The sequence below is a fragment of the Ceratotherium simum genome, chromosome 14 (genome assembly GCF_057802395.1).
Source record: "Ceratotherium simum simum isolate JZ-2026a chromosome 14, ASM5780239v1, whole genome shotgun sequence".
NCBI lineage: Eukaryota > Metazoa > Chordata > Mammalia > Perissodactyla > Rhinocerotidae > Ceratotherium > Ceratotherium simum.
In genome coordinates, this window is record NC_141913.1 from 61,718,176 (window position 1) to 61,743,641 (window position 25,466).

At 39.1% G+C, this 25,466-nt stretch overlaps 1 protein-coding gene across 7 annotated transcripts in view; it reads left to right on the top strand.

The window, feature by feature from the left end:
• ZNF236 (zinc finger protein 236) overlaps window positions 1-25,466 on the top strand; it is a 119,103-nt gene that overhangs the window by 76,169 nt on the left and 17,468 nt on the right. For 4 of the 7 annotated variants that reach the window (XM_087439345.1, XM_087439347.1, XM_087439348.1 and 1 more), the window contains 11 exons: window positions 696-799; window positions 4,445-4,596; window positions 6,293-6,505; window positions 9,482-9,764; window positions 12,220-12,323; window positions 14,179-14,541; window positions 15,357-15,502; window positions 15,597-15,837; window positions 16,248-16,427; window positions 19,180-19,335; window positions 25,219-25,406. In XM_087439345.1, the coding sequence (XP_087295471.1) occupies window positions 696-799; window positions 4,445-4,596; window positions 6,293-6,505; window positions 9,482-9,764; window positions 12,220-12,323; window positions 14,179-14,541; window positions 15,357-15,502; window positions 15,597-15,837; window positions 16,248-16,427; window positions 19,180-19,335; window positions 25,219-25,406 (2,130 nt within the window). Of the gene's footprint in view, window positions 1-695; window positions 800-4,444; window positions 4,597-6,292; window positions 6,506-9,481; window positions 9,765-12,219; window positions 12,324-14,178; window positions 14,542-15,356; window positions 15,503-15,596; window positions 15,838-16,247; window positions 16,428-19,179; window positions 19,336-24,081; window positions 24,164-25,218; window positions 25,407-25,466 lie in introns of those variants that run through there. The other 3 variants (XM_087439350.1, XM_087439349.1, XM_087439351.1) reach the window with 2 other exon arrangements.

Genomic DNA, 25,466 nt, shown 5'->3' on the forward strand with positions numbered 1-25,466 from the left:
CACAGCAGTTCACTTTAGTGGAATACGGCTTATCTGGTTTGGTCATGGCAATCGGGCGAACATGTGGCTGCACACAGGCAGGTTCTCCACTGTTGGTGGTCTGTCCTATGCCCATTTCATACATCCTAAAGGTCAGCTTACCCTCTGTCCGTTGAGCACGGGTGTTTTCTGGAGGGGTCGGAAGTCAATGACCAGATCTTTGCTTGGTTCTTGCTGTGGGAGCCTGGGTCTCAACATTGGTGTCAGGAAGGTCTGGGGTTAATGGACTGCACTCCGGAGTCATGCTGCTTCTCCTGGGGGTGGAGGACAGGCTCTCTTTCTCCCCCTGTGGTTTTGTTACAAGCAAAGAGACTCAATATTTTCAGAAAGTAGGCTTTTATTCGATTTTGGTAAGAGTAGAGCACATGAAGGAGTAATCTCTTACTAAGATATATAAAAAATGTGGAAAGATCAGTTTCATGCTCGATCGAACTTTATTAAAGCCAGTTAATAGAAAATTTTTTATTTAATAAAATTGGTATAAATGATTTTTATTATTAATCTGGTCCAAATGATTGCAGTTACCTGCTTGGGGTTTCTCCTTTTAAATCTGCATTTATGAATGTTCTTACCCTTAGTTGTTAGTTGTTCTTGAGTTGTTTGTATTTATTTGTAGATATTCAAGTAGTCTGCTTGATACTTCTCTTAAATTTTAGACAACTCGTTTGATTCAAGAGTCATCCCAAGAGGAGCTGGAGCTGCAGACTCAACGTCCCCAGTTCCTAGAGGACAGCGAGGACCAGAGCCGGCGCTCTTACAGGTAGACAGCGGCACAGACGCTTCCCTTACTGCCGACTCATCACCATGGCATGCCAAGCGTGTGCCTTCACCACTCCAAGGGCTTTGCAATTCAACTTTATCAAAAACTCTATGAACTGGGTTCCGTTATCATGCCCATTTTATAAATAAAATATCTGAGACAAAAGAGAGGAACTTGCTGAAATTCTACAGCTAATAAGTGACAGGCTGAGATTTGGATGCAGCAGCCCGTCCTTGGCCTGTACATTTAAACGACTCTGCTCTAGCTTTCTGTCCCCACCATAAGCCATTGTTATGTTTTCAGAAATAAATTTATAGTGCACCTTTTTGTCCAAGGCTCTTCGTATGTGCCAGAGTACAACATGATTGCAAAGACAGCTTTTTAAATTAATTCATCACTTCACACTTCATCTGTGCATTCACTCAGCAGTATGTGCTAAGCACCTTCAGTGCCATGTGCTGTTCTGGATGCTTAGAATACACTGGTGAGAAAAATAGAGACCCCTGCCCTGGCTCATACTGGGACATAGACCTTTACAGTGAATAAAATATATTCTTATACAATTAAATATGAGTGTATATATAATAAAAAAAGTAAAGTGAGTATTTTTTTAATAGAAATAGTCTTGGCTTTATAATATTTTAATAATTTTATTATTTGCTTAAAATACTTTTTAAATTCTAATAATTTTTTCCAGCGCTATTTAACAAAAAGATGTGCCTCATTACTTGATAGTCACTCTTAAAAAATGAAGAGCTACCTTACCTCAAATGAATGGTCTTAATTAAGATTTTTGAAATGGATAAGTTTTGCTAATATTATTAAGCACATAATTTTTGGGAGGCCAAGTAACTCCTTTGTTTCATTTTCGTAGGATTTGTTTCTCACACAAGATCTTAAGTACCATGAACCAGTATTCTTATATATTAAATTCTATACCTTCAGAAGTATATTATCCTGAGATCTTCATGAATTTTCAAAATCAAAAATATATTAGAGCAGTGGTTCTTAATTTGGGGGGTCCATGGATTTTTAGGGGATATGCATAGATGGGCTTCAGGATTTCTGTGACTCTCCTGGTATTTTATTCACACTTCCGTTTATTCAACAAGTAATTTTTTGCTAGTGTTTAATTTGGGATTTTGCATTGGTATTTTTAAGTGAGATTAATCTAGTGTTTTCTCATGATTCCTTTGTGACATATGCTTGGGCCTTTCTGCACTTCTAGTCTTGCATCATTCATTCATCATTCAGCATTTATTAAGAACCTGCTATGTGCCAAGCACTAGGGCTATATTAGTGAGCAAAACAGAAAAAAAACCCTCAGTCCTCATGGAGTTTACATTCTAGTGGAAAGAGATAATAAGCAAAATAAGTAAGTAAACTACACAGTAGATCATGTGTTGCTGTGGGGCCTGGAGAAGGATAAAGCAGGAAGGGAGCGCTAAGTGCCGTGTGGAGCTGACTGAAGAGAGAGTTGTTGCCGTCATAGGGAGTGGTCTTAACCTCTGGGTCTATTTAGAAGGTAGAACCTACAGGATTTATTACAGATAAAGGTGTGAGAGAAAGAGAAGAGTTAAGGATGACTACTAGGATTTTGACCTGAGCAACTAGAAGAATGAAATTACTATCCCTGGGAAAGGGAAGAGCCTGGGCGGGGCAGGTTTTGGTATCAAGACCAAGACTTGATTTTGGTCATTAGGATTGATATTCGAGGGGAAATGTCATGTAGGTAGCTCCTTATACCAGATTGGAATTAAGGAGAGAGGTCCAGGCTGGAAGTACACATTTGGAAGTTATCAGTATGTAGACTAATATTTAAAGCCATGGGGGTACTTGCCCATAAAAAAGAGAAGAGGCTCAAAGATTGCACCCGTGGACCCTCCACTTAGGGCGAGCAAGGTGAGGATGGACTAACCACAAGGGAGAGGTTAACCACAAGGGAGAGGTTTGTGTGCTTGTATGGTTTTCTGAGGAGAGGATATGTAGCTTTCATTGGAACCTCAAGGAGGTCAAGGATCCTCCCCTAGGACATTAAGAAACATGGAACCTAGAGCCTATAATTTTATTATCTTTTGTCCCATAAGTATGACAAAAGTAGAGGGTAGCAAAGTTCCCTGGAGATGTGATTCCTGGACAAAGTCTCAGTTCAGATGAGGTGTTTCTGTGGATACTGTCACTGAGAACTCAACACATCACCTAATCTCTTCTGAGGAATACGCCTCCCAGAGTTGTGATGAGGAGTAACTGAAATGCTGTGCATACTCCCTGGCATGATGGTTGTCTATAGGAGCTTGCCCTAAGTGTTAGCTCCTGTAATTTAGGTTGTTATTGGACACTTTGGAGGAAGAAATGTGGTTGGCAGAGCAGGCAGGTGTAGTCCATGGAGAGAGAGGAAGTGGTGTTTGACAGGCAGCGAAGGGTCCCGTCTCCATGTGGACAGAGCATGGTCCTTGAGGTGGGAGAGTGGCTGCAGGCGAGGCCAGAAGGTTGGCTGGGGCCAGGTGGTGAAGGTCTGGCTTTCAGACCAGTCTGTGAAGGATGGTTGTTTCTCCACAGTACTACCAATATGTTCTGTTGGTGGTGGTTGGTTTTAGTTAATAGATGTGACTCTTTTGAGAAGTTGACTCCTTATTACAGAACGTTTCTCAGTAAATATCAAATGGTTTGGTGGTACTTGGTTTTAGAAATAGATCATTTTCTTCTACTGACTTGTAGACCAGAATCAATCCTGATTTCATTTGCAGAATTCTTTCAAAAATCAGCTGATGAATGCTGTTTGCTTGCTTTTTTATTTTTAATAGATAACCTCACTAAACCACACTTGCATATTAGAGTGAGATTTCTCAGTGTGTTTACATTTAGTCAGCCTTTAGTTTAGTTTGGACCTTAGAGGAATGTTAGTCACATCTATATAGGTACTTGGTCTTAGACTATGGTTTGGAACGTCACTAGCTTCCTACCACAAATTAAAGCTTGGAAATGGAAAAAATAGGGAAATATAATGGATTAAGCTTTCTAAATCTTCTCTTTTTAGTTTTTAATAATATGTGAATAGGAATTTTGACATTTATAATTATTTTCATCCTTAAAGTAATTTTAATATATTCTGTAATAACTGAGGGGACAGTAATACTGCATATTTATATATTATTCAAAATAGCTCCAGTGAAATATGTTTTGTAAAGTATTTTATAAACCAAAAGAGTATATGAGAGTTAGCATTTCCAAGTGTCCAGGTCCAGGAGTGATTCTGACCCTGAAGCAATGGACAGTTTCCCAGAGTCTTATGATTTAGTAAAGAAAATAGCATGTCTTAAATTTTCTTCCTGTCATGTTTAAAGAAAGTTTCTAATTAATCAAATATCATGCCTGCTGGGAAATTACTGTCGGATTTACTAATTTTGAAATAATAAAATACGTTTAAGACTACAAATACTCTGAGCAGAATTTGATCTAACAAAGTATTATTGCTAATATTTTATAATTTTTTAAATGTTGGAGAGCACACCTAGTTTCTATAACAATTATGCCTGATTGTTTAATGATGGTGAAGATTGTCAGCTTTTCTTCCATTCTCAGATGTTATGTTTGTAGTTACGCTGTGAATTAACATGGTCTGTGCTCTTTGTGTTGTGTTTACAGATGTGACTACTGCAACAAAGGCTTTAAGAAGTCCAGCCACTTGAAGCAGCACGTGCGATCCCACACTGGGGAGAAGCCCTACAAGTGCAAGCTCTGTGGGCGTGGCTTCGTTTCCTCCGGGGTCCTCAAGTCCCACGAGAAGACGCACACAGGTCATTGTCTGCCTTGCACTGGAGATTATGTGGTTTTCAGTATGTTCATGGAGTTGTGCAGCCATCACCACTTCTAATTCTAGAATATTTTCATCACATCCAAAAGAAACTCTGTAGCCATTAGCAGTCGTTCCCCCTGTCCCCTCAATGCCCTCAGCCCCAGGCAACCACTGATCTACTTTCTGTCTCTATGGATTTGCCTGTTCTCCATATTTCATATAAATGGGATCATACAACATATGGTCTGTGTCACTGGCTTCTTCCACTTAGCATTTGTTCACGGTTCATCCACATTGTAGCATGTATCAGTACTCCATTCATTTTTCTAGCTGAGTAATATTCCACTGTGTGGATGGACCACATTTGATTTATCCATTCATCAGTTGTTAGACATTTGAGTTGTTTCCATTTTTTGGCTATTAGGAATAATCCAGCTGTGAACATTTGTCTGTAAGTTTTTGTGCAGATGTATGTTTTCATTTCTCTATTTAGGAGTGGAATTGCTTGGTCATATGATAACTGTTTAAACCTTTGAGTTTACCAAACTGTTTTCCAAAGTGGCTGCACCATTTTACTTGTCCACCAGCAATGTGCGAGCGTTCCAATTTCACATTCTTCTCAACACTTGTTGTCTGTCTTTTGTGTTATGACCATCCTTATGAGTGTGAAGTGGTATCTAATCGTGGGTTTGATTTGCATTTCTCCAGTGGCTAATAATGTGGAGCATCTTTTCATGTGCTTATTGAGAAATGTCTATTCTAATCCTATGTCATTTTTAAATTAGATTATTTGTATTCTTATTATTGAGTTGTAAAAGAGTTTTTTTAATATGTTCTTTATCAGATACAGGATTTGCAGTTAAATATATTTTACATATATTACTTATGTTTAATACATTGAATATATTTATTTAATATATTAATATTTCTGTTTAATATCAACATATATTCTGTATAAGGCTTTATTTGAAAATAAAGGTGTACAGCTTAAAAACATATAAACAAAACAAGCAAAGGTTTTATGGAGTAGTCCTTAAGTTGGTGGTTGGGGAGTGGTTTTAATGGGTGCTGGGCAGATGGGCTGAGAGCAGGTTATGTGGTGCTTTGAAGGTCCTACGAAGGAGACAGCATTACCTCTAGCAGAGGGAAGCCAGTACGACCTTAACAAGGACCAGTGGCTGGTCAGCTTTGTGGTTTGAAAAGTCAAGGTAGCCACTCTGTGAAGAAAAGATGGGGACCCTTCCAGGCTTGCTTTTATGTCATTAGTCCAGAGGACAGAGGTCTTCTGATCAGACTTTATTTGAAAATAAAGCTGTATAGAGATGTTGTAGGCTATTCCTTAGGGCCTAATCTAAGTCATTTACTGTGGGAATGATGAAAAAAGATGGATTTGAAGAAACATTTCCGAGGTAGAATCCACAAACATGTTGCCATTTTAAATGTAAAAGGCTGCAGGCGGAGAGAACTTGACATTTGTTTAGAGAAACGTTCCTGGAGGCTTTAATTTCACTAGCGAGTGTAGTCAGACACACTAGGTCAGTTTCCATCTTAAAATAATTTAGCTCCTAAAAATAGGAGACCACAGCAAATAAGTGGTCTTTAATTTTTGGCCTATCGAACATATCTTTGTTTGCTGATGGCTACTTACGATTTTAAGGTAATGAAATTCAGTTTTCTACCTTGTTTTTCTGTCATAGGAGTAAAGGCGTTCAGCTGCAGCGTCTGCAATGCTTCGTTCACAACCAACGGCAGCCTCACCAGGCACATGGCCACACACATGAGCATGAAGCCTTACAAATGTCCGTTTTGTGAGCAGGGCTTCCGAACCACAGTTCACTGTAAAAAGCACATGAAGAGGCACCAGACAGTCCCCTCTGCTGTATCGGCAACTGGAGAGGCAGAAGGAGGAGGTATTCTTTGTTTGTTGATTCCAGGTTTATTAACCAGATGCTAACTTTGCGATAAGTTAATGTACAAATCACCTTTAAAGTTAATTTTATTTTCTAATTATGAAAGCAATACGTGCTCTTTGAAAAAAAATTCAGAGGGACACGAGGAAAACTTATAATCTCAGTAATCACCACACAGCAGAAAATCAGCACCTACTGTAACAATGCAGGCTTCCTTCCTTGAGTGTACGTATGTATGGGTAGAGATCTTAATTTCTTAACAAGTAGGAAGTCATGCTATATATCGTGTTGCAGTCCACTTAATTTTCCCTCCACCAATGTTTATTGTAGACATAATATCTACATCAACTCAAATGACTACATGGAATTCCATTATACTTTATTACATAATTTCCTGTTGATGGACATGTAGCTATTATCCAGTCTTTCACTGCAGTAGGAATAGCTAGCATTTATGTAGTAATTTAACCCTTGAAAAACTGTGCTTACCACCTACATTATCTTATTTAATTGACATGAAACACTATATAGCTAACTAAACATTAGATAAGCTGATTTTCCCAAGTCTTATACCAAGTAAATATAGTAATCCCAAGAGTATTATCTTGTGCTTATACTTTTTGTACTTATCAGATGATTTCTTTGTAGCAAATTCCGCAAGTGAAATTAGTGTTAAGAATGTGCACGTTGTATATTTTGACACATGGTGCCAGGACACAGCATTTTAATTTTTTTCACTGACGTTATTCAGTACACAGCGTTGGTTATGCTAGTTTGAATGTGTGTGTTGTGGGGCCTGGACTGCTGCCTGTGCTGTGACCAGCACTGTGCACACCGTTGGTGCTCAGGATCTGTGGAGTAAGTGTGACAAGATGGGTGTGATCGTGAGGTTGATGTCTTCACAGTGGTCAGATGTGACAACGATTCATTGGCTTCTCTCCCTAATTGCTGTTCCCCCATCTGCTTTGTGTTCACCTTACCTCAAGGTCACAATTGTCCCCAATGTGCTGTGCTGAAATGATAGCAGTGTAGCTTTCTCTTACATTTTGGGGAATTAGTGTTTAAAGTGTGCCTAACCTACCTTAAGATAACGAAAACTCTGACTTCTCCGCTGCAGGGCAGCTGTTCCTCTCATTTCTTCAGTAGATCATTCAGATTATTGACGTTTCTGACCTGTTATACCTAGTGAAATAGCTCACATTTTTCAATCTCATAGTAACTAGTAAAGCCTTTATTTCCATTTTTTTTATTGTCATGATTTAGTAAAGTATAAAAAGAAAATAACTGTTTTCCTTACAATGAATTAAAAAATATAGGGCATCCAAGTACTATTTCTAGAACTCGATAGTTTGGAAAGTGTAAACTAATCAGCTAATACAAATAATCTCAGTCTAATTACATATTCCTTCCCATCAATTAGTAGAGCATCTAATACCATTAAATCAGTGCTGTTAGGATTGATTTGGGGGCTTCTATTGCAGCTTTGCCGCACTGCTATGTATATATTTAGATACACCTTCATAAATTTTTGTTTTCCTATTTTGGGTCATCAAAGGAAAAGAACTCCTTTGTCCATAAATGAAAAGTCACATTTCCTTTTACCCAAATCTAGAGTCTTGTAATAGAGATTTAATTCCTTCACATTTATTGTGACAGTAAACCTGTTTGGCCTAACACTGCCACCTTATTTTACATCTTCTACTTATTGTGCCACATTTTACTGCTTTTTCTTCTTTCAATGACTTTTGCTGTATTGATTGTGTTCTTGACTACTTTAAAATTAACATAAGTAACTCCATGTTTCTTTATCATCTTTGGTGGGACCACGATCTATAACATGCTGCCCTCAAATTTTTCCAGATTTTACTGACGTAATGTGGAATTTTAGATCATTGTATGTTCTTGTTCTTTGAAGTCCTACTAAATGGCCGTATCCTCCGTGGTTCACCTTCTCTCACCTCCCTCCCAGCCCTCGCTTTCCTCTTTTCCCTCTCTCTCACACCTCACTCATCTTTTTCCCCCTTTATTCTAAGAGAATCATCTGGTTTTTTAATTCCCTATTTTAGTTTTAGCCACTGTTCATTTTGCTATTTTATGTTTCTGTTGAGGTTTTTTTTTAATTTTTTTAGTCATTTGTGCAATAGTGACCTACTCCCAGCCAAATGTTTTTTCTTTTTTTTTTTTTTCAATTTTATTTATTTATTTATTTATCCCCCCAAAGCCCCAGTAGATAGTTGTATGTCATAGCTGCACATCCTTCTAGTTGCTGTATGTGGGACGCGGCCTCAGCATGGCCGGAGAAGCGGTGCGTCGGTGCGCACCCGGGATCCGAACCCAGGCTGCCAGCAGCAGAGCGCGCGCACTTAACCCCTAAGCCACGCGGCTGGCCCCAAATGTTTTTTCTTTCTCTGTGACATTTAAATAGCAGCTTATTCTTGTTTTTATTCAATGTAAATATATCTTTATATTTCAGTGAGAGAATATCTAAACATATATATTTAAAAAATTTTTGTCTTTCATTTAGTCTTTTTAATTGGGGGCTATTTGCTAATTTGTCGATTTGGTTTCCTCTTTTGGGCTGTTGATTTTCTTTATCTGATGATAATTCATTTTTTGCCCATATTAATAAACGAATATCTATATTTATGAATATTGGTGGCTTGTGTGGACACTGACAGTTTCAAAGCCCACTGCTGGGTTGACAGCAAAGGGTGGAAGGCAGTCTTTAATCATAGCATTTCTGGTGTCAGTATTTGCTTCCCTACAGCACACCCTTCGCTGTGCTGTTTTCTTTCTGGGGATCCTGCTTCCTTTCTCAATAGAATTGTGGTGGGGAAAAAACTCTTTACCATCTCAAATGTAGCTTCAGCGAGTTATTAATCTTAACCTTACACACTTGTTTAGTTTTAGTTTACTTGTTCTGTTAAAACTTAATTTTTTATTAGGATTTGATCCTTTTTCCTATATTTTGTTTAGATATGTGTATGGAGGAAGAGGAAGACAATTCTGAAAGAAATGCATCTAGAAAGGCTCGTCCCGAGGTCATCACTTTCACAGAGGAGGAGACAGCACAATTAGCCAAAATTCGGCCTCAGGAAAGCGCCACTGTCTCCGAGCAGGTCCTCGTGCAGTCGGCCGCAGAGAAGGACCGCATCAGCGAGATGAAAGACAGGCAGGCAGAGCTCGAGGCCGAGCCCAAGTACGCCAACTGCTGTTCTTACTGCCCCAAGAGCTTTAAAAAGCCCAGTGATTTAGTAAGGTAAGATCCGGGCCCAACACTGTTCTGAGGATTGGGAAATGTGCTCTGTGTGTTCCTTGGATCACTTTTCCTGGAGAAGGCCAGGTCAGTTTCTGAACCTGGTGCCACTGGCCACATATGGCCACATGTAGCTGATTACTTTCTTGAGTTGTGCTTTTAAACCGGTATAAATTTTGAGGCTTCCTTTTAAGCTCATTCAGAATGTTAAGTAGAAATTTGTTTTTTCTCTGTAGATTGCTTCTGCTTATTTCTGTATAATTGTGGTAGTAGTGAAAAAAATTGAAGATTAATTATTCATTGAGAAAGACATGGTGCCAGGCTTTATAGGGATGTAGAACAGCAGTGGGACTGCTGGTCTGCGTGAGGAACGAGGGCACAAGCATGTACCAAGTTAGAGAGTAAGGGGAGAGGTCTCGAGGCAGCATGGGATGAGGGCAGGTCAGCCGATTAGCAGTGATTGACATGAGATCCAGTCGACAGAATGGTGAAGATAGAAACCAAGACACATGGCAAATGATAGAAGGGCTCTAGGAACGTTCAGACTGGGGAAAAGAAGACCGAAGTATAACATTCTCTTAATATAGCTGAAGGGTTGCTATATACAATAAGGGGACACTTATTCTTTGCTTTAGGAGATGGAACTAATGAATGACAGGTATAGGGCGACTTAAAAGGAAGAACTGTTAGGATGTTCAGATGGGTAATAATAGAGCAGGCTGCTTCCGGAAACCAAGCAGTTCCTCTTTACTCCACATAACACTCCACGTGAGGTGGAAGGCAATGGAGAAGAGAGTGGCTGGTTGTTGAGTAGCTGTAAGTTGGAAGTGCTCATCTAGTGACCATGGAAGGTGACTGCAGGCCTTCTATTTCTACCCCAGTGGGAAGGGGAAGGGCGTCAGTGAGAGAGTGGTGGTGAGGTGGATGAGGGGGGATTAGAGAAAGCCCAGATGGAGCTGGATTGCTTGGGCCTGAATGTGTCCCCAGCACTCTCGGCAGGCCAGGTGGAGGAGTCTCAGAGGTCAGCGGTGTGATGTGACGTGGGGAATAAGACAGTAGAGGGTTAAACTGAGGAGAGGTTCAGGGAGTTCTGAGGAAAGAGCTCGGATGCTTTGTAAGTGGGGTCCAGCCTGGCAAGTGGCCATATGTGGCCAAGAGGAGCTGATGAGCTGGCCGATTGGGAGAGTCAGGGTCAGTGGTGGGAGGCAGACGTGGGAATCATAGATGAGAACGCGTGCCGGGCAAGGGTGCCGGTGTGGAGGTGTTGAGACAGCCCCATGGGGATCCACACGCCAGTTTAGATGCCTACAAGGCTGTGGTCCTGTGGGTGGTGCTGAGGAGCAGCCGATAAGGACAGGAGATGGAGAAGGCTTAATGTCGTCAGTGTGTACTAATGACGTCGGCATCACGAAATGAAAAAGAGAGGCAGCAGCTATACCTAAAATGAAGGAGTGTGGTGCAGCCTAACAGCTGATTTATCTTCTTGTTCTGGCCTTCATTTAAAAATCGTTCAGGGCCCAGCCTCTGCTGTTATAAACTGGGCAAAAATCATGGTGAAGCAAAACAAAACAAAAACAGCACAGGAGGCTGTCAAGTGACAAATAGTCTTGCTCCCCAGAGATCACCACTATTGGCAGTTCCTTATGGACATTTTTCAGAAATGTCCACATACATATCTACATTAAATTCTGAAATTTTGTTTTTTGTTTAGTTTTTACATATCATTGAGTCTTAAACATCTTTCTTTGTCAGCACCGGCAAACCTATTTCATTCTTTTAAATGGCGACACGGTGTCCTGCTGCATGGGCGTACCAGAATTCATTTCACCAGACTCCTCTATGAACATTCAGTTTTCAGTGTTTGGTTACTAGACTACACCACAGTGGTGTGCTCCTGTGTGCATCTGGGTGAGTGTCAGGGGTCAGTGCTGACAGACACCACCCACTGGCCTCCAGACCGGCAGTGCCATTGACGTCTGTCAGCCTCTGCAGCCTGTTCCCAGACCACCCAGCCAACAGCGGGCCCTCATCAGACTGATGGGGAAGATGATGTCTGGTCATTTTAGTTTGATCTTTTTAAATTCTAAGTATGGGTGAATTCCTTTTCATATGGCATTTGGCTGTGTGCATTTCTTCTCTAAGCTGCCCATGCACTGCCCGTTTTTCTACTGTGATATTTCTTGCCTTATTGCTGATTTGTAAGAGCTCTTTGGTTTTTAAGAAAGTTAGCCCTGTTTTCATTGGTCTTGCAGATTTTTTGTTGTCTTTTGGATTTATTTATGGTGTTTTCTTTGTATAGAGTGAGTCTTAAAGTTTTATTTGGTCAAATTTATTCAGTACATAGTAACACATCATTTTTATTTATATGGATAGTTATAAATTTAAAATCATGAACGTTTTTATAAATGTATCTAAAATTAAAAAGAAAAACACTTAATTGCAAATGCTTTCTGTTTAGGCATGTTCGAATCCATACTGGAGAAAAGCCATATAAATGTGATGAATGTGGGAAGAGTTTTACTGTTAAATCTACTTTAGATTGCCATGTGAAGACTCACACAGGTGAGAATGAAAACCTGCATTATTGGTAGATGCCTTACCATAGCCTTTTATTTTTGTTTGCTCCTATATATTTTGTACACATAAATACTTTCAAAATTATAGAAAGCTTAAAAATCAGGAACCATGAAGAAATGGATATAAAAGACTTTTGGTCCCTGACATGGGGAAAATGGTCTCTGTAACACTAAGGAGAAGGAGCTAGATCTCAAATGTCAAGTTATGTCACCTTGTATTCTTACTGAGACTTAAATACCTTTGTTAAAAAGATTACCTCTCAGTCTTATTCAAGCCAGAGAGATTCAGTTTGCTGAGGTTTTGTAAGAACTGGGGGCTTAGCAAATCTGATTACAGTTATCAGGTAGTAAATTCCTTTTATGTGGGGGGGAAATCTTATATAGGAAAAAAATTAATATACGATTTCCATGGCCATTTTCTTTTCTTCATCTAATTTGAGGAACTGAAGGTTAATTGTCCTAATTAAAATATATTAAGCCTTTGCTTCCTGATTCTGTACTGTGTATCCCAGTGGTCAAGAGGGCAGGCTCTGCCCCACTGCGTGGTTTGAACTCTGTGCTCCTCCTGTAAGCCACTTCTCTGAGCCTCTGGGTCCTCATGTGGAAAATGGGCTTAGGAAAGCGGCACGCAGTAACTCTCAGGGAATGTTAGAGTTGTTGTCGTGATTCATAAGATTATGATTATCAGACTAATTTATATTCTTAATTTTTGATTATAAGTGGAATTAACCAAAAGAGTATAAATGGAATTTCACACATTTATGATTCTTTTCTCATGGTTAATATTTGGAATTAAATAAACAGATAATGAACTCATTCAATATGCCTTTTCTCTGGACAGTGTTTCCGTTGTTTCACTAGGTTCTGTGTGTTTGTCCCTCTTGTGTAGCGCTGTGAACTCTGAGGATTAGGAGGGACCAGCTCACCTGTCTTTGTGTCCTCAGGTCTAGTGCGCCAGCTCGCACATGGCAGGTGCTGGCCATGTCCATGACGACGCGTGCACACTGGGATTCAGGGTCAGCTCCCATGCTTAAGGGGTAGAAAGAAAAGTCTCTGTGAAAGATATCTGTCAGGGCCTCTTTCTCCATTCTGACATCATCAGGTGATTTCTGAGGCCCCCGAGCAGTGTTAGGATAACAGGCCTCACGAGTCCTAGGGTGAGTCCCGGGTGCCCATCTCTGGTACGAATCAGTATTGGTTTCTGAGAGCAGGAGAGGGAAACAGAAAACGAGGACAACGTTTTTCTCCTCTCAGGGACTCTCCAGAGCAGGGTCGATGCTCATGATAGGGCACTCAGGTCTGCCTTCGTGGCCAGTGTTACACCCTGTATGCATTAGAAGAGCTAGTGTCCAGGAGCAGGGCACATGGTGCTGGATCCATGGTGCTGTGAGCCCAGAGCTCATTCTCCAAGGTGCTTTCTACCTGTGCTGGCGTCTCAGGTGCCCCCTTTGCAGAAAAGAAAATGAAGTAATGAGACATATTCATTAACATGGCCTTTGTAAAATCAAAGAGAGGTGACAGTGATGCCTGGCTTAGCAGTTAAGGCACCCTCCCCTTAGCTTCTGTCCGGGTTCATGATGCAGTGGGTTAGAGACACCGTAGCAGCAAAGTGTTGGGAAAATACTAAATTCAAGTTGTAAACAATGTACTTAGTTAACTTTTAAGTTTCTATAGCAGCTCTGTTTCACATCCATAACATCCTGTGGGAGAAAGGGATTCTCTTTGAAGCCCTGGAGTGCGTGGATTCGGCACGTTCGCATCCATGCCGACTGGTTGACTGGGTGCCTGTGAATGTAACGCGGTCATCGGCTCCTGTTGATTCTTGGCTGGCCTTTCTGCAGGTCAGAAACTCTTCAGTTGTCACGTCTGCAGCAACGCTTTTTCTACAAAGGGAAGTCTGAAAGTCCACATGCGTTTGCACACAGGAGCAAAGCCTTTCAAATGTCCCCATTGTGAGTTACGTTTCCGTACATCTGGGCGAAGGAAGACTCACATGCAGTTTCATTATAAACCAGACCCGAAGAAAGCCAGAAAACCTGTGACCCGAAGTTCATCAGAAGGACTCCAGCCCATCAACCTCCTCAATCCGTCCTCTGATCCTAATGTGTTTATCATGAACAACTCTGTTCTAACAGGACAGTTTGATCAGAATTTACTTCAGCAAGGACTAGTGGGTCAGGCGGTCCTTCCAGCCTCTATGTCAGGTAAATATCGAGTCTGGTGAATGGGGGATGGCACAGTAAGCAAACTAACAGATGTCACTTTTGCCTGTGCCGGTAGTGAAGAAACGTTACTGTCAGCAACAGAACACTGCCCCTCCTTGAATTTCCTGGATATGGCAGTCAGAAAAATGGAAATTTCATCTTTAGTCAGTTATGCTCCCATTTGCCATTCTTTCTTCCATCACATCTCCTTTTTAATACTTTAGCACTGTGTTTAGCTTTTGTTTTTACTGGGTTTAAACTTGTTTCTTTCTCAGTTAGCATTCTCACAAATTTAATAATGAGATGTGTAATTTATAACTACTCATTAGCATTGTTTTTAATATATTAGAATTACATAGTTGCTATTGGGTTACATAGTGCTTGAGAAGTATTGAATTTTAGCCAGTTGGATTTTTTGTGTACTTACAAATAAATATAACAAATGTTAATAGCTATTAGCATCTTATGTGGCTTTCTTTCTGTTTCTGTGTCCCATGGTGAGATTAAAGCCTAACAAAACACAATTATTAGTTGTTTTTTTAAATCTTGGTCTAATCAGCGTAATCTCTTTGAGCCTAGTTTCCTGTTATGCTTGAAATGGATAATATGATTATCTATTTCACAGAGTTTGTTTTGTGATGATTAAATTAGACAGTGTGTGTGTATGGTGTGAAGTAAATATTAGTACTCATTAATTAGATCATATTGATTAAAACTTGTTTAAAAATCTCTATGTAAAAACTCATTTAAATGAGTTTTTTTTAATTTAAGAAGCTTGTCTGATGTCCATTCATTCCCATTCTCTTTCTCTGCAGCTGGTGGTGACTGGACAGTGTCTTTGACGGACGGGAGCTTGGCCACCCTAGAAGGCATACAGTTACAGCTGGCTGCTAACCTGGTTGGGCCAAATGTTCAAATTTCTGGAATTGATGCCTCCAGCATTAATAATATCACGTTACAGGTATGACACCTGCCATGGTTTTCTGTGCTTAAACATGGTCTAAATCACACGTAAGCATGAAATTTTCATTACAAGTATCTGTGTTGCTTTTCAGATTGATCCAAGCATTTTGCAGCAAACATTACAGCAGAGCAACTTGCTTGCTCAGCAGCTGACAGGGGAGCCTGGCCTCGCCCCACAAAGCAGCTCTCTTCAGACACCGGACAGTACAGTCCCAGCCAGTGTGGTCATCCAGCCCATCTCAGGCCTGTCCTTACAGCCCACGGTGACATCTGCCAATCTGACCATAGGCCCGCTGTCCGAGCAGGATTCCGTGTTGACCACTAACAGCAGTGGTAGGAGCCATTCACTTTTGTCCATTTTCACAGCTGGCGTTTCAGCTTCTTGCTTCCAGTCACATATTTGATTTTAGGACACTGTGCTGCCATTCCCTTCTCCTTATAAAGCTCACCAAATAAATCAAATGTCCTAAGAGTGAAGTAACATTTTCTTGTGATAAATGATGTTTATTCAATATAGGCACATAGATCACTACATTCATATAATTACTTTTGTCCTGTTGGTTTCCTATTTCATCCTAAGATTTTCTTATCTTTTTAGAGGAAAGAGTTAAAGATGACTGATATTTTATTTCAAATCTTTCTCTTTTTGAAGTAACAGTTTCACTAAAATATTTTTAATATAAAAAAGGAGAAAATTATTATTTTTTAAGCCCAGCTCTGTTTTGTTTTGTAATGATGACCAGGGACTCCAGACCTCTCTCAGGTGATGACATCTCAAGGCCTGGTGTCCACCTCCAGTGGCCCCCACGAGATCACCCTGACCATTAACAACTCAAGTCTGAGCCAGGTCTTGGCGCAGGCTGCTGGACCCACCACCGCGTCATCCTCGGGGTCTCCACAGGAAATCACCCTGACTATCTCTGGTTAGTCATTTAAAATTTTAAACATCCTTTCACCTGTAGTTTAAGTGTATCTTATTTGTACTTTTTTCCTGCAACACTGAGCTTTGCATAAAGCCAGTGCTCAATAAGTGTTTGTAATTTATGTGAGAAATTCACGTTTAGTGAAAATAATGTTACAATTCAAATATAACACCAGAAATTGAAAATGATAGTTCCCCATGTCACTTCCAGTTTGAGTCAGTTATTTTTGTCACATATTTTTTTTTAGCAAAGAGCAGAAAACCATAGCTTCATAATTCTTCCTCATGCTCCATTAAACTAAAGGAATGCAATTGGTATAAACTGTGTACACTAGGACATTATAGATACCTGCTCTCCTGATCTTTTCAGAATTCTACTCAGATTTTGTAGAGAAATGTTAAATATGGTAGAACATTGAAAAGTAGATAAAAGGGTAGAAAACACCGTTTGGCAGTGTACAGCACTTGAAATTGGCAAACTAATCCCGCGTGTCATTCACCAAGCTAACACATTCCCTGTTTCAGGGCTATAATATTCACAATCAGGTTCTTCTTATCTATCATAAATTCTCACAGCATGTATGTTCTGATCTAAGTTAGCTTGGAACATATTTTAGAGGTGTGCTTTGCCAACATGGTTCTTAGCTATGAACTCTTCATGTTAACTGAGAGTCATTTTTACATTTAGAAACAATTTTTATGACACTTATTATGCACCAAGCATAACTTACAAATATTATTTGTAATATCTAGTAACTTACAAATATCTAGTAACTTACAAATATTATTAATTCATTTAGAATTAATTCATTTAAGCCTCATATCAACTTCATGAGGTTGTTGTTAAATATGAGAAAAACATTTTGCTGGAAGTCAAAATAACCTCCCTGGAGATACAGTGTGATGGTGGAAGCATCTGCATTTTCCCTTAAAACACTGGAAATAATGGTGGAAATGTGAGAACTTTGAGGAACTATCCTTAGGGGGAACTTTGCTTTTGAATGACTTGTAGTGATTTTTAGATGCTATTAGGCAGCAAAAATTAACTTGGAATTTTATATAATTCAATAACCTTCCTCCTTTCATTATATGTAACTAAATTTTAATGTTGGAAATATAGAAGAGTTATTTTAAGAAAGCTATTTTGTTGATCAAATTAACTTTTTTTGAGTACCTTCAATATATAAGACGTTGCTAATCCTGTACAAAAAACACATAATGCAGGATTCTTGCTTAGAGTTCAGAAAATGTGTTAGTTTGTGGATTTTGCTTCTGTTTCTCCTATGTTTTCCTGTCATTTAGTTATTTTGTTGCTTATTAGTGTATTCGAAAGAGTAGATGAATATAACTGTAATTTTAAAAAAAATTTAGATTAAAAGGTTTATCTTAGGAGAAATCTTTAAATTAGTTGATGAAATAAGGTTTGCCCAAACTTTGGGCTTTAGATTTCTTATTTTCTTCATTCTCGTTATTCCTAAGTCAGCATTTCCTTCTCCCATTCCGAAAAAGCTGTAGAAAAACTTTTAATTTATGGTCACCTGTTGAAAGCCTCAAGATATTCCATAGAAATTTTCAGTTATTTTGTAGAATGTTCTTTTTTCCATTAATGCATAAAATTATAAATGCTTGTGAATGCTAGAATGCAAATATTATTTCAGTAAAGTTTTGCAAACTTTTAGCAATTCATAAGTCGTTTGAGAAAAGAATTAAACATGAGTAAAAAGCAAGGATAGTCCTCAGCCTCCCCAAGTTGTCTTATACATATACAGTGAAAGTCCTCTTACCTGATGTTTTCCATCCAGTTATTAATAAAAAGCTATGTCAAACAGAAAAAAAATGATACCTACATACCCTGAGCTTCATCCTCAGATCTTTTGGACATGGGTCCGCTCTGCTAAGAGTTGTGCATTTTTTATTTTGCCCACATTCACACCCACAGTGCATAGCTTCATTTCCTATTTCTGTTTCTTTAGAGAGGCATGAGGAAGTCAATAATTATACAGCAGAGTGCAGCATCCTTTTGTCTTTTGATGCTTTTTTCCCTCCAATTTCATATAATTGTCTTGTTACACCTGACTTGACAGCAGAGTTTTTAAAAGCAATTTGTCTTTGTCAAGTCTTTCCAAAGCATTCAATTTGTTTTTCACTGAAACATCACCAATTTTTTTAATTCTCATATTCATCCATTTCCATACTATCTGATTACCTTGTATAATTATGGTAGTTAATGACACTGGCATAAGCAGGTGTAGACCCAAAATCCAGTGTCTCTTGGAAGGGATACATCACAGACATGTTTGAGCGCATTGTAAGCGTCCAGAGTGCATGATGCAGTAAGCCTTCCTCCAGGAAAGCTGCGCTTCAGCGAACCACCTCAGTGGAGGCCAGTTAAGGCAGGTCTAGTCTCGTTTTGTGAGGTCCCTTTGATCCACAGCTGGTGGTCCACCACACTTAGAAATATTTTCAATTCAGTTAAAGTTTTATTCAGTGAAGTCTATAATTTTAAGTGCCCAAGAACTGAGTTAAAGTAGAGCTCTTAAGAAGCACTTAAAAATACTTCACAGCTTAAAAAAGTGTGAACAAATACTCTCATTTGCAGAAATGTGTTTCATGGTCTTATTTTCATTTTTTCTATAAATATTATTTAAAAATAGCTGTCATTTTTAATAGGATGTTATCATATGTTTAACACTCTTGCCAGAATGTGAATTACCATGTTACTTTCAGATATCACAATATTAATTTCCCTTTAGGTCAAGACCTTATTCAGCACAATTCTAACGGAAGTAGTGAACTAAATGGAAGCATAAGATTGTCAGCACCTGCGATCAATAATCAGTCTACAGGTGCCACCCTAACAATAAGCAGTGATCAACTTCTCTCACAGAGTGCAACATTAAACTCTTCAGGTACGCAGCTCATGATTTAGCCACAAAAGACATGATAAGATATCGTAGGTAAAGGGCTGTGCCCCTGGTCATTGGAAGGAAGAAAGCCATCTTTAGCATGACAGATGCATCAACTGCATGTTCTACCCCGTGTAAGATAATTCCATGAGGATAAGTGGCTTATGTGTAATTCTGGGATACAGAATTCTTTCTCAAGTTATCAACCAATTAATAATCCTACCTTTTAAGGAATAAAAGTAAATAATCTTATTCAAATATACAAGGCATTATGTATTTTTGCAGGTTAGCATTTTGATGACTCCATTACAAAGCTGTCCCCTTCTTCTTATGCTGGAAGTTTCTCTAGCGTATTACTTTGTGCCCTGCGGTGTGAATTTTCTGGCACCAGCTGACAGTAGGCTAACAAAATTAAAAGAAGGCATCTTTCTAAAGTTTTGAGGTATAGACTTGTATAAAAAATAAAAGTAAATAAGCTCAATTAAAATAAAACTAAGTGAACTCCAGTAAAATACAGCTTCATAGGTAACTGTTAACAGTTTAAGATGACATATCTAGCTAGTCTTTTTTGCCTTGTAGAGATTTCATTAATTTCTTAGCCCTCTTATATTCCAACTATGTATATCATTTTTTGAGGAAAAAAAATTAGTCTTTAGATATATTTGAACCCACAGCTAGACTTTTTTTCATGCTTGATTGAAATGCTTTCTTATCCAGTAATTCATTTATTCAATAAAAGATAGTAGTGTATACTGTGTGGTAGGAATTGTGCTAAATCTGGAAATGTAATACTGAGCAAGGCAGAACTGTCCCCTTGTTTTTGCAGCCTAGAAACTAATAGAGTGCAGACATTTATTGAAGAATCTGTAGATCAATGTAAAATTAGTGGTAACGACATATAAAGGAGAGAGAACAAGGCTGAGAGAGCAGGTCACAGGGGATTTGACCCAGTGGGGGACGACGTCCCTGGAGATGGCTGGCTGAGCCGAGAGTGGAGCTCTGGGAGTGTGGGACATTTACCCCAAGTGAGCGGCTCGGTGCTGCTGGCCCTGAGCTGACTTGCTGAACTGAAGAAGTCTGTGAGCTGAGCAAGGTGGCACGGGGTGAGATTTGGCTGGAAATCTAAGGAGGACATGGCCAGTCAGGACCTTAGAGGAACTTTCTGTCCACCCCTCTCATTTGCCCCAGTGATTAAGAACTTTGTCTGAATCACATGTTGGCAGATCTAGGCAGACCTGGAATCTGAACTCTGACCAATGATCGTTTCCGTTGGACCTCTGCTCTCGCATCTTACTGTGTCTACTTTGGTCTTACTCTGTTCCTCCTTATCAGTTTGCTTGATTAATTTTGGGGCTCTAAAAAACTATCATAGAACTTAATTCTTTAGTTATTAGTTGGAAATAAGAGAGGCTTCTTGTGTGTTTTGTTTTTCAATAACAGAATTTTGTTTTATATTCTAATTGGCTACAAGCTGCGACTTTCAGGTTATAATTTAGTCTATAATCAGTATGACATCTAAAGCATATCTTGTGTTATTAAAGTTACGTAGCAAACTTTTTTCTACTAACTTTCTGAAAGTCATAGTTTGTGTCTTTTCTTTTTTGAAGGACCAGGCAGTGTATTCTTGCTTATGATTTCTAGAATTCTGATCATAGGCTGTGAGTTTGTCATCCTTCCCACTCTGCGTGGTGTGTGTTGTGACATGAAGATGTGTTTCTTGTACGTGGGCCAGAGTGAGTGGTTGTCATGCTCTGGTGTGGGTCTCTGTTCTGGAATGTTGGGAATTCGAGCTCTCCCTAGCCGGCTTCACTGAGGAATAAACCAGCCACCAGTGGTGGAATCTTGTGTCTTCCTGGAAGCTCTGCTTGCCGTCTTCAGTGAGTCCTTGGCAAATCGATGGAAAGACAAGTAGTGTATTAGATGTTTTAATTTAAACGGAGTGGGTTTTTGTGCTACTTGGTGATTGTAGATGTTTGCTGGTGCAGCAGGTTATTTAATTAAAGATTGGGGATGTTCTGATTAGAATGGAGAAAGTGGTGGAATGAGAACACATGAACTCTGAGGGCTCTATTTGGCCACCAGTATTTCTTTAAACCAGTGTGTCTGGTTAGTTAGACATCGAGTGTTCTATCTTATAAATCTGCCTTCACAGATACATGCAGGTGAAGGGTCTTTCAGCGCAGTGTAGCTTATGGCAGAACTGAGAACATTTCTCTTTTTGATGCTGCCTTAGCTTACTGTGGTGCCTTATTTAAAAAAAATTTTTTTCAAGGGATTTGGTGATATTGTACAATAAAAGATGTAGTTAAAGATCATTTGTTTAATAATGTAATATTGGCTATTATAAATACAGGATTAATTTTATATGAGCAGGTCAGTTGTATTATATTCTCAAATACCTTTGGCATCTTTGAATAATCCTGGATACAGGAAGAGATTTTCCTATGTTGAACCAATCAATCTTTGATATTCAGCAGATATGTTTAGAGAGGTTTGCATATTCCATTAGTACTAGTCATAATTAAGTAGCTGATCCCATCTGTATAGTATTGGTCGAGAGATTACATCTTAATGGACAATATTTATCTTAGAGTCAGTCGGTCCCAGACCAAGCTTCAGGTAACACCAGTAAGAGTTGAAATTAAAATGACTTTGAGATTAAACATGTCTCTTGTAGGATAAGTACTAAAATACAAACCCTCAGCAAATGTATGTTGCCAGTCCTTTATATCCGAGCATAATGAATATGCGTGTGGTTACTGTTATTTTTTAATTCTCTGTGTCGACAAGATTTGGTTAAGGCTTATCAGCTTCTGGGGCAACTCTGGCTATTTGCCTTTTAGTTGAAGGCATTGAACGAGTAAGTGTGTTACCTTTTAGGGATTTACAAATAAATTAGCCAAAATTTCACATGCAAGACAAAAGTTCAGGTGTGTGATTTGGGAGTTGAAGGCCATTTCGAAGTCAGATCCTGATAACATCCATGACAAAATCTGACACAAGTAGTTTTCCTAGAAAATGGTCAAATATGATATAAGTATTTTTTCAGAGGCAGAAAGTGTTATTAATAGAGGCTTTAAATTTAGCACAGCTTTGTAAGGAATTTATCTCAAATTGGTATTATCTTTTTGTTCTTACCTTAGCCCACTTTTAAGATAATTTTGATGAATAAATTGAGTTCTGCTTTCAGTGAAAGAAAAGACCAATTCTTTGTTTACTAGTTTGTTGTAAGGTTATTTTAGCCTTTGTTTCTTCTAGATTTAAGTACAAACTATTATTTATTTTCCATTAGCTGAGAAATTTTGACATTTCCTATTTGTGGTTGCATTTTAAAATTGAGGACATTCTCCCCACTTTCACCTTGGGAATCGACGGCCAGACTAACACATATTTCCTGTTCCTGCCACCTCCCACTTCCATCTCTAACATTTTTGTTAATCTCAGGAAAAAACTGATCTCACATCTTTTAAATTACTTATGAAACCTTCCAAAATTATTAAGTTTTCTTGGAAGCTATGAAAACTTATCCCAACAAAGATTTAAGACAGTGCTGCATTTGATGAACATATAGAATTTATTAATCCTTTAAAGATTACTTTTTGAGTTAGAATCATAAAATGAAGTAAGACTTAGATTGCTGTGCTATGTCCTTGAGGAATAGTGGTTACAGAAAAAATAAATGGGAACTGCAGGTAAGAGTCTATAATCTTGCTTAAGTATTGAATCTTAATTTTCATGTTAAGAGTATTTAATTTGATTTTAAATTTGTGGCTTCTAGAGCTTTAAACAAATATTTTTATATAATTAAGAGCTATATGTCGAGCAAATGTAATTATAGCTTTTAATTAGTTGTTTAATTACATGTTTAAGAAAATTTCAGTTTTTTCCTACTTTAATCACATGTTCTTTTCAACCGTATTGAAGGTAGTTCTACTTGAACTGGTATCAATCCTCTTTGTGGAAAATATCTTGAATGAAGAACATTATTAAAGGTTCATTCACCACGCTGTTTGAGTTGAAAAAGGAACTCTGGCATTATCTGAAGTTGTTTAGTCTTTTCACTGAACTTTGTGTCAGGATTCACTTTAGTTAAATGAATACGCAGGCTTCTGATTTCTTTAGATTTCTTGTGCTGCACAGTCCTGGAACCTTTTCCATTAATAATCATCAGAGAGTGAGAAATGTTTTACTGGTGGGAAGGAGGAGAAGATCCTTGGTTCCTTGTTTCTGGATTTCGGGTGAGGTGTGAAGTCTTGGCCATCTAAGTAGTCATGGACCCCGTTAGCTTTTGGTTTTGCTCCTTCTAAATATGATCCCGGTGAGCCTCACACCCACATGCTGCTCTCAACTGGGTGCTTTGATGGCCCAGCCCAGTCTTCTCCTTAGTGATTTTGATTGAACAGAGATTCACGTAGCTGGTCATCTCCATGTTCTACAGGATCCTTCTTTTTAATCTCTGTCCACTCACGTTAAAATCATACCTGCATGCTAGTCTGCAAGAGTAAGGATGTGTGGAGGTGACGTCAGAAGAATGAATACGAGGCTGAGCAATGTACTGGTAACTGGAGTGCTTAGAGCATACACCCTCCACAAATCCACACTCCTCCTCCTGTCCTGGCGTGTTTTAGGAGTCCCCTCTGTGCAGATGCGAGGCAGGTGGGAGGGATCTGGTGAAGTTGTCTTTGGAGCCCCGGCGGCTGCTTCAGAGCAGAGACTCCTAGCCTCCTAATGGTTATACTGCTTTTGAAGGTTCCAGGTCTGTGCAGCACAGTGTGGGACTCCAAGAGTGTGGATCTGTGGAGGCATTGTGTGTGGAGGACTCCAGTTACAAGTAAGTAACCTGGTTTCCCGTTGGCCCCTGACTCAGAGCAGAGGGTCTGGACGGATGTGACCCAAGTTGCAGCGAAGTCTTTACGGGAGTCTCATTTTGTTTTGTTTCTAAACCTAATTAGGAAATAGGGTTTTGACCTTCTGCTTTAATCATCATCTTGGTATCTCTAGCACCCAGCACAGTGGCTAAACAAGTGGATGATAAATCATGTTTGTTAAATGAGTGAAAGGATAGGGTGTGAGAGTTTGTTTTGTGTCTGTGTACTTGCATGTGCATGTGTGTTATACTTACAAGGAAAAACTTAAAAACCTGTTTTTAGTTGGTGCCCACCACAGGACTTTGAAAATCCCATGCTAAGCCCATCTCATTTGCCAGTAGGGTGCATGAGTTTCTGTTTTGTAGAAGAAAAGGCCTTTCTTTGCCTGATTCTGTCCCACATATCTTCCTTTCTCTTATCATTGGCTACAAGGGGAAAATATTAAAAAGTTTTGTTGTCTTATCCAAAGAAAATTAAGATGTCATGCTGCAGGATAAATTAATATTTACAGGATTGCATGAGGTTTATTTTGATTGCCTGTATTTCAGAGTAAGTAGACATAAAGGGTGGTGGAAGTGTGAACATAAGCAGAGATGGTCACATTGTAAGCTTTGGAACTGTTCGTTGCTCAGTGGATCACATTTGATTCCTCTCTTCAGGCTGGTCTCTGCTCCTGGATGGGGACAATGGCCTGGAAATTCTTGTCTGAGTTTCCTTCTGCGTTGGCAGCCGTGAATGGGACTGTAGGGTCACATTTTTACTCTTCTACTGTTTTTTCCTCTATTTATACTTAAGAAGCAGAGAATATTTATGTATAAAGATATTTAGAAACTGCAAAAGCCTTGCCATAAAATTGGAATCAAAGATTCTATGTTTCCTTGATGCAGTTTCATAATCTTAGGCAATGTAAATGCTGATTATGACAGATTAGTTCTTTTATGAAAACCACTCTTCCATGTCATTAAAATTGGATGTATCTAGCTTTTCCATTGATCTACTTATTTTGCCTTTTTTGTAGAACTTAATACTACAACTGGAAGCCTTCCTTCAACAACACCAATGTCTCCATCTGGCATATCTGCTCAGAACCTGGTCATGTCTTCATCAGGAGTGGGAGGAGATGCCAGTGTCACACTGACTCTGGCTGATACTCAGGGTTTGCTGTCCGGAGGACTGGACACGGTCACACTCAACATCGCTTCTCAGGTAGGTGCACTGCCTTTCCCTTCATAGTAGAATTGTTACCCTTTCAAAGAATAATCTTGG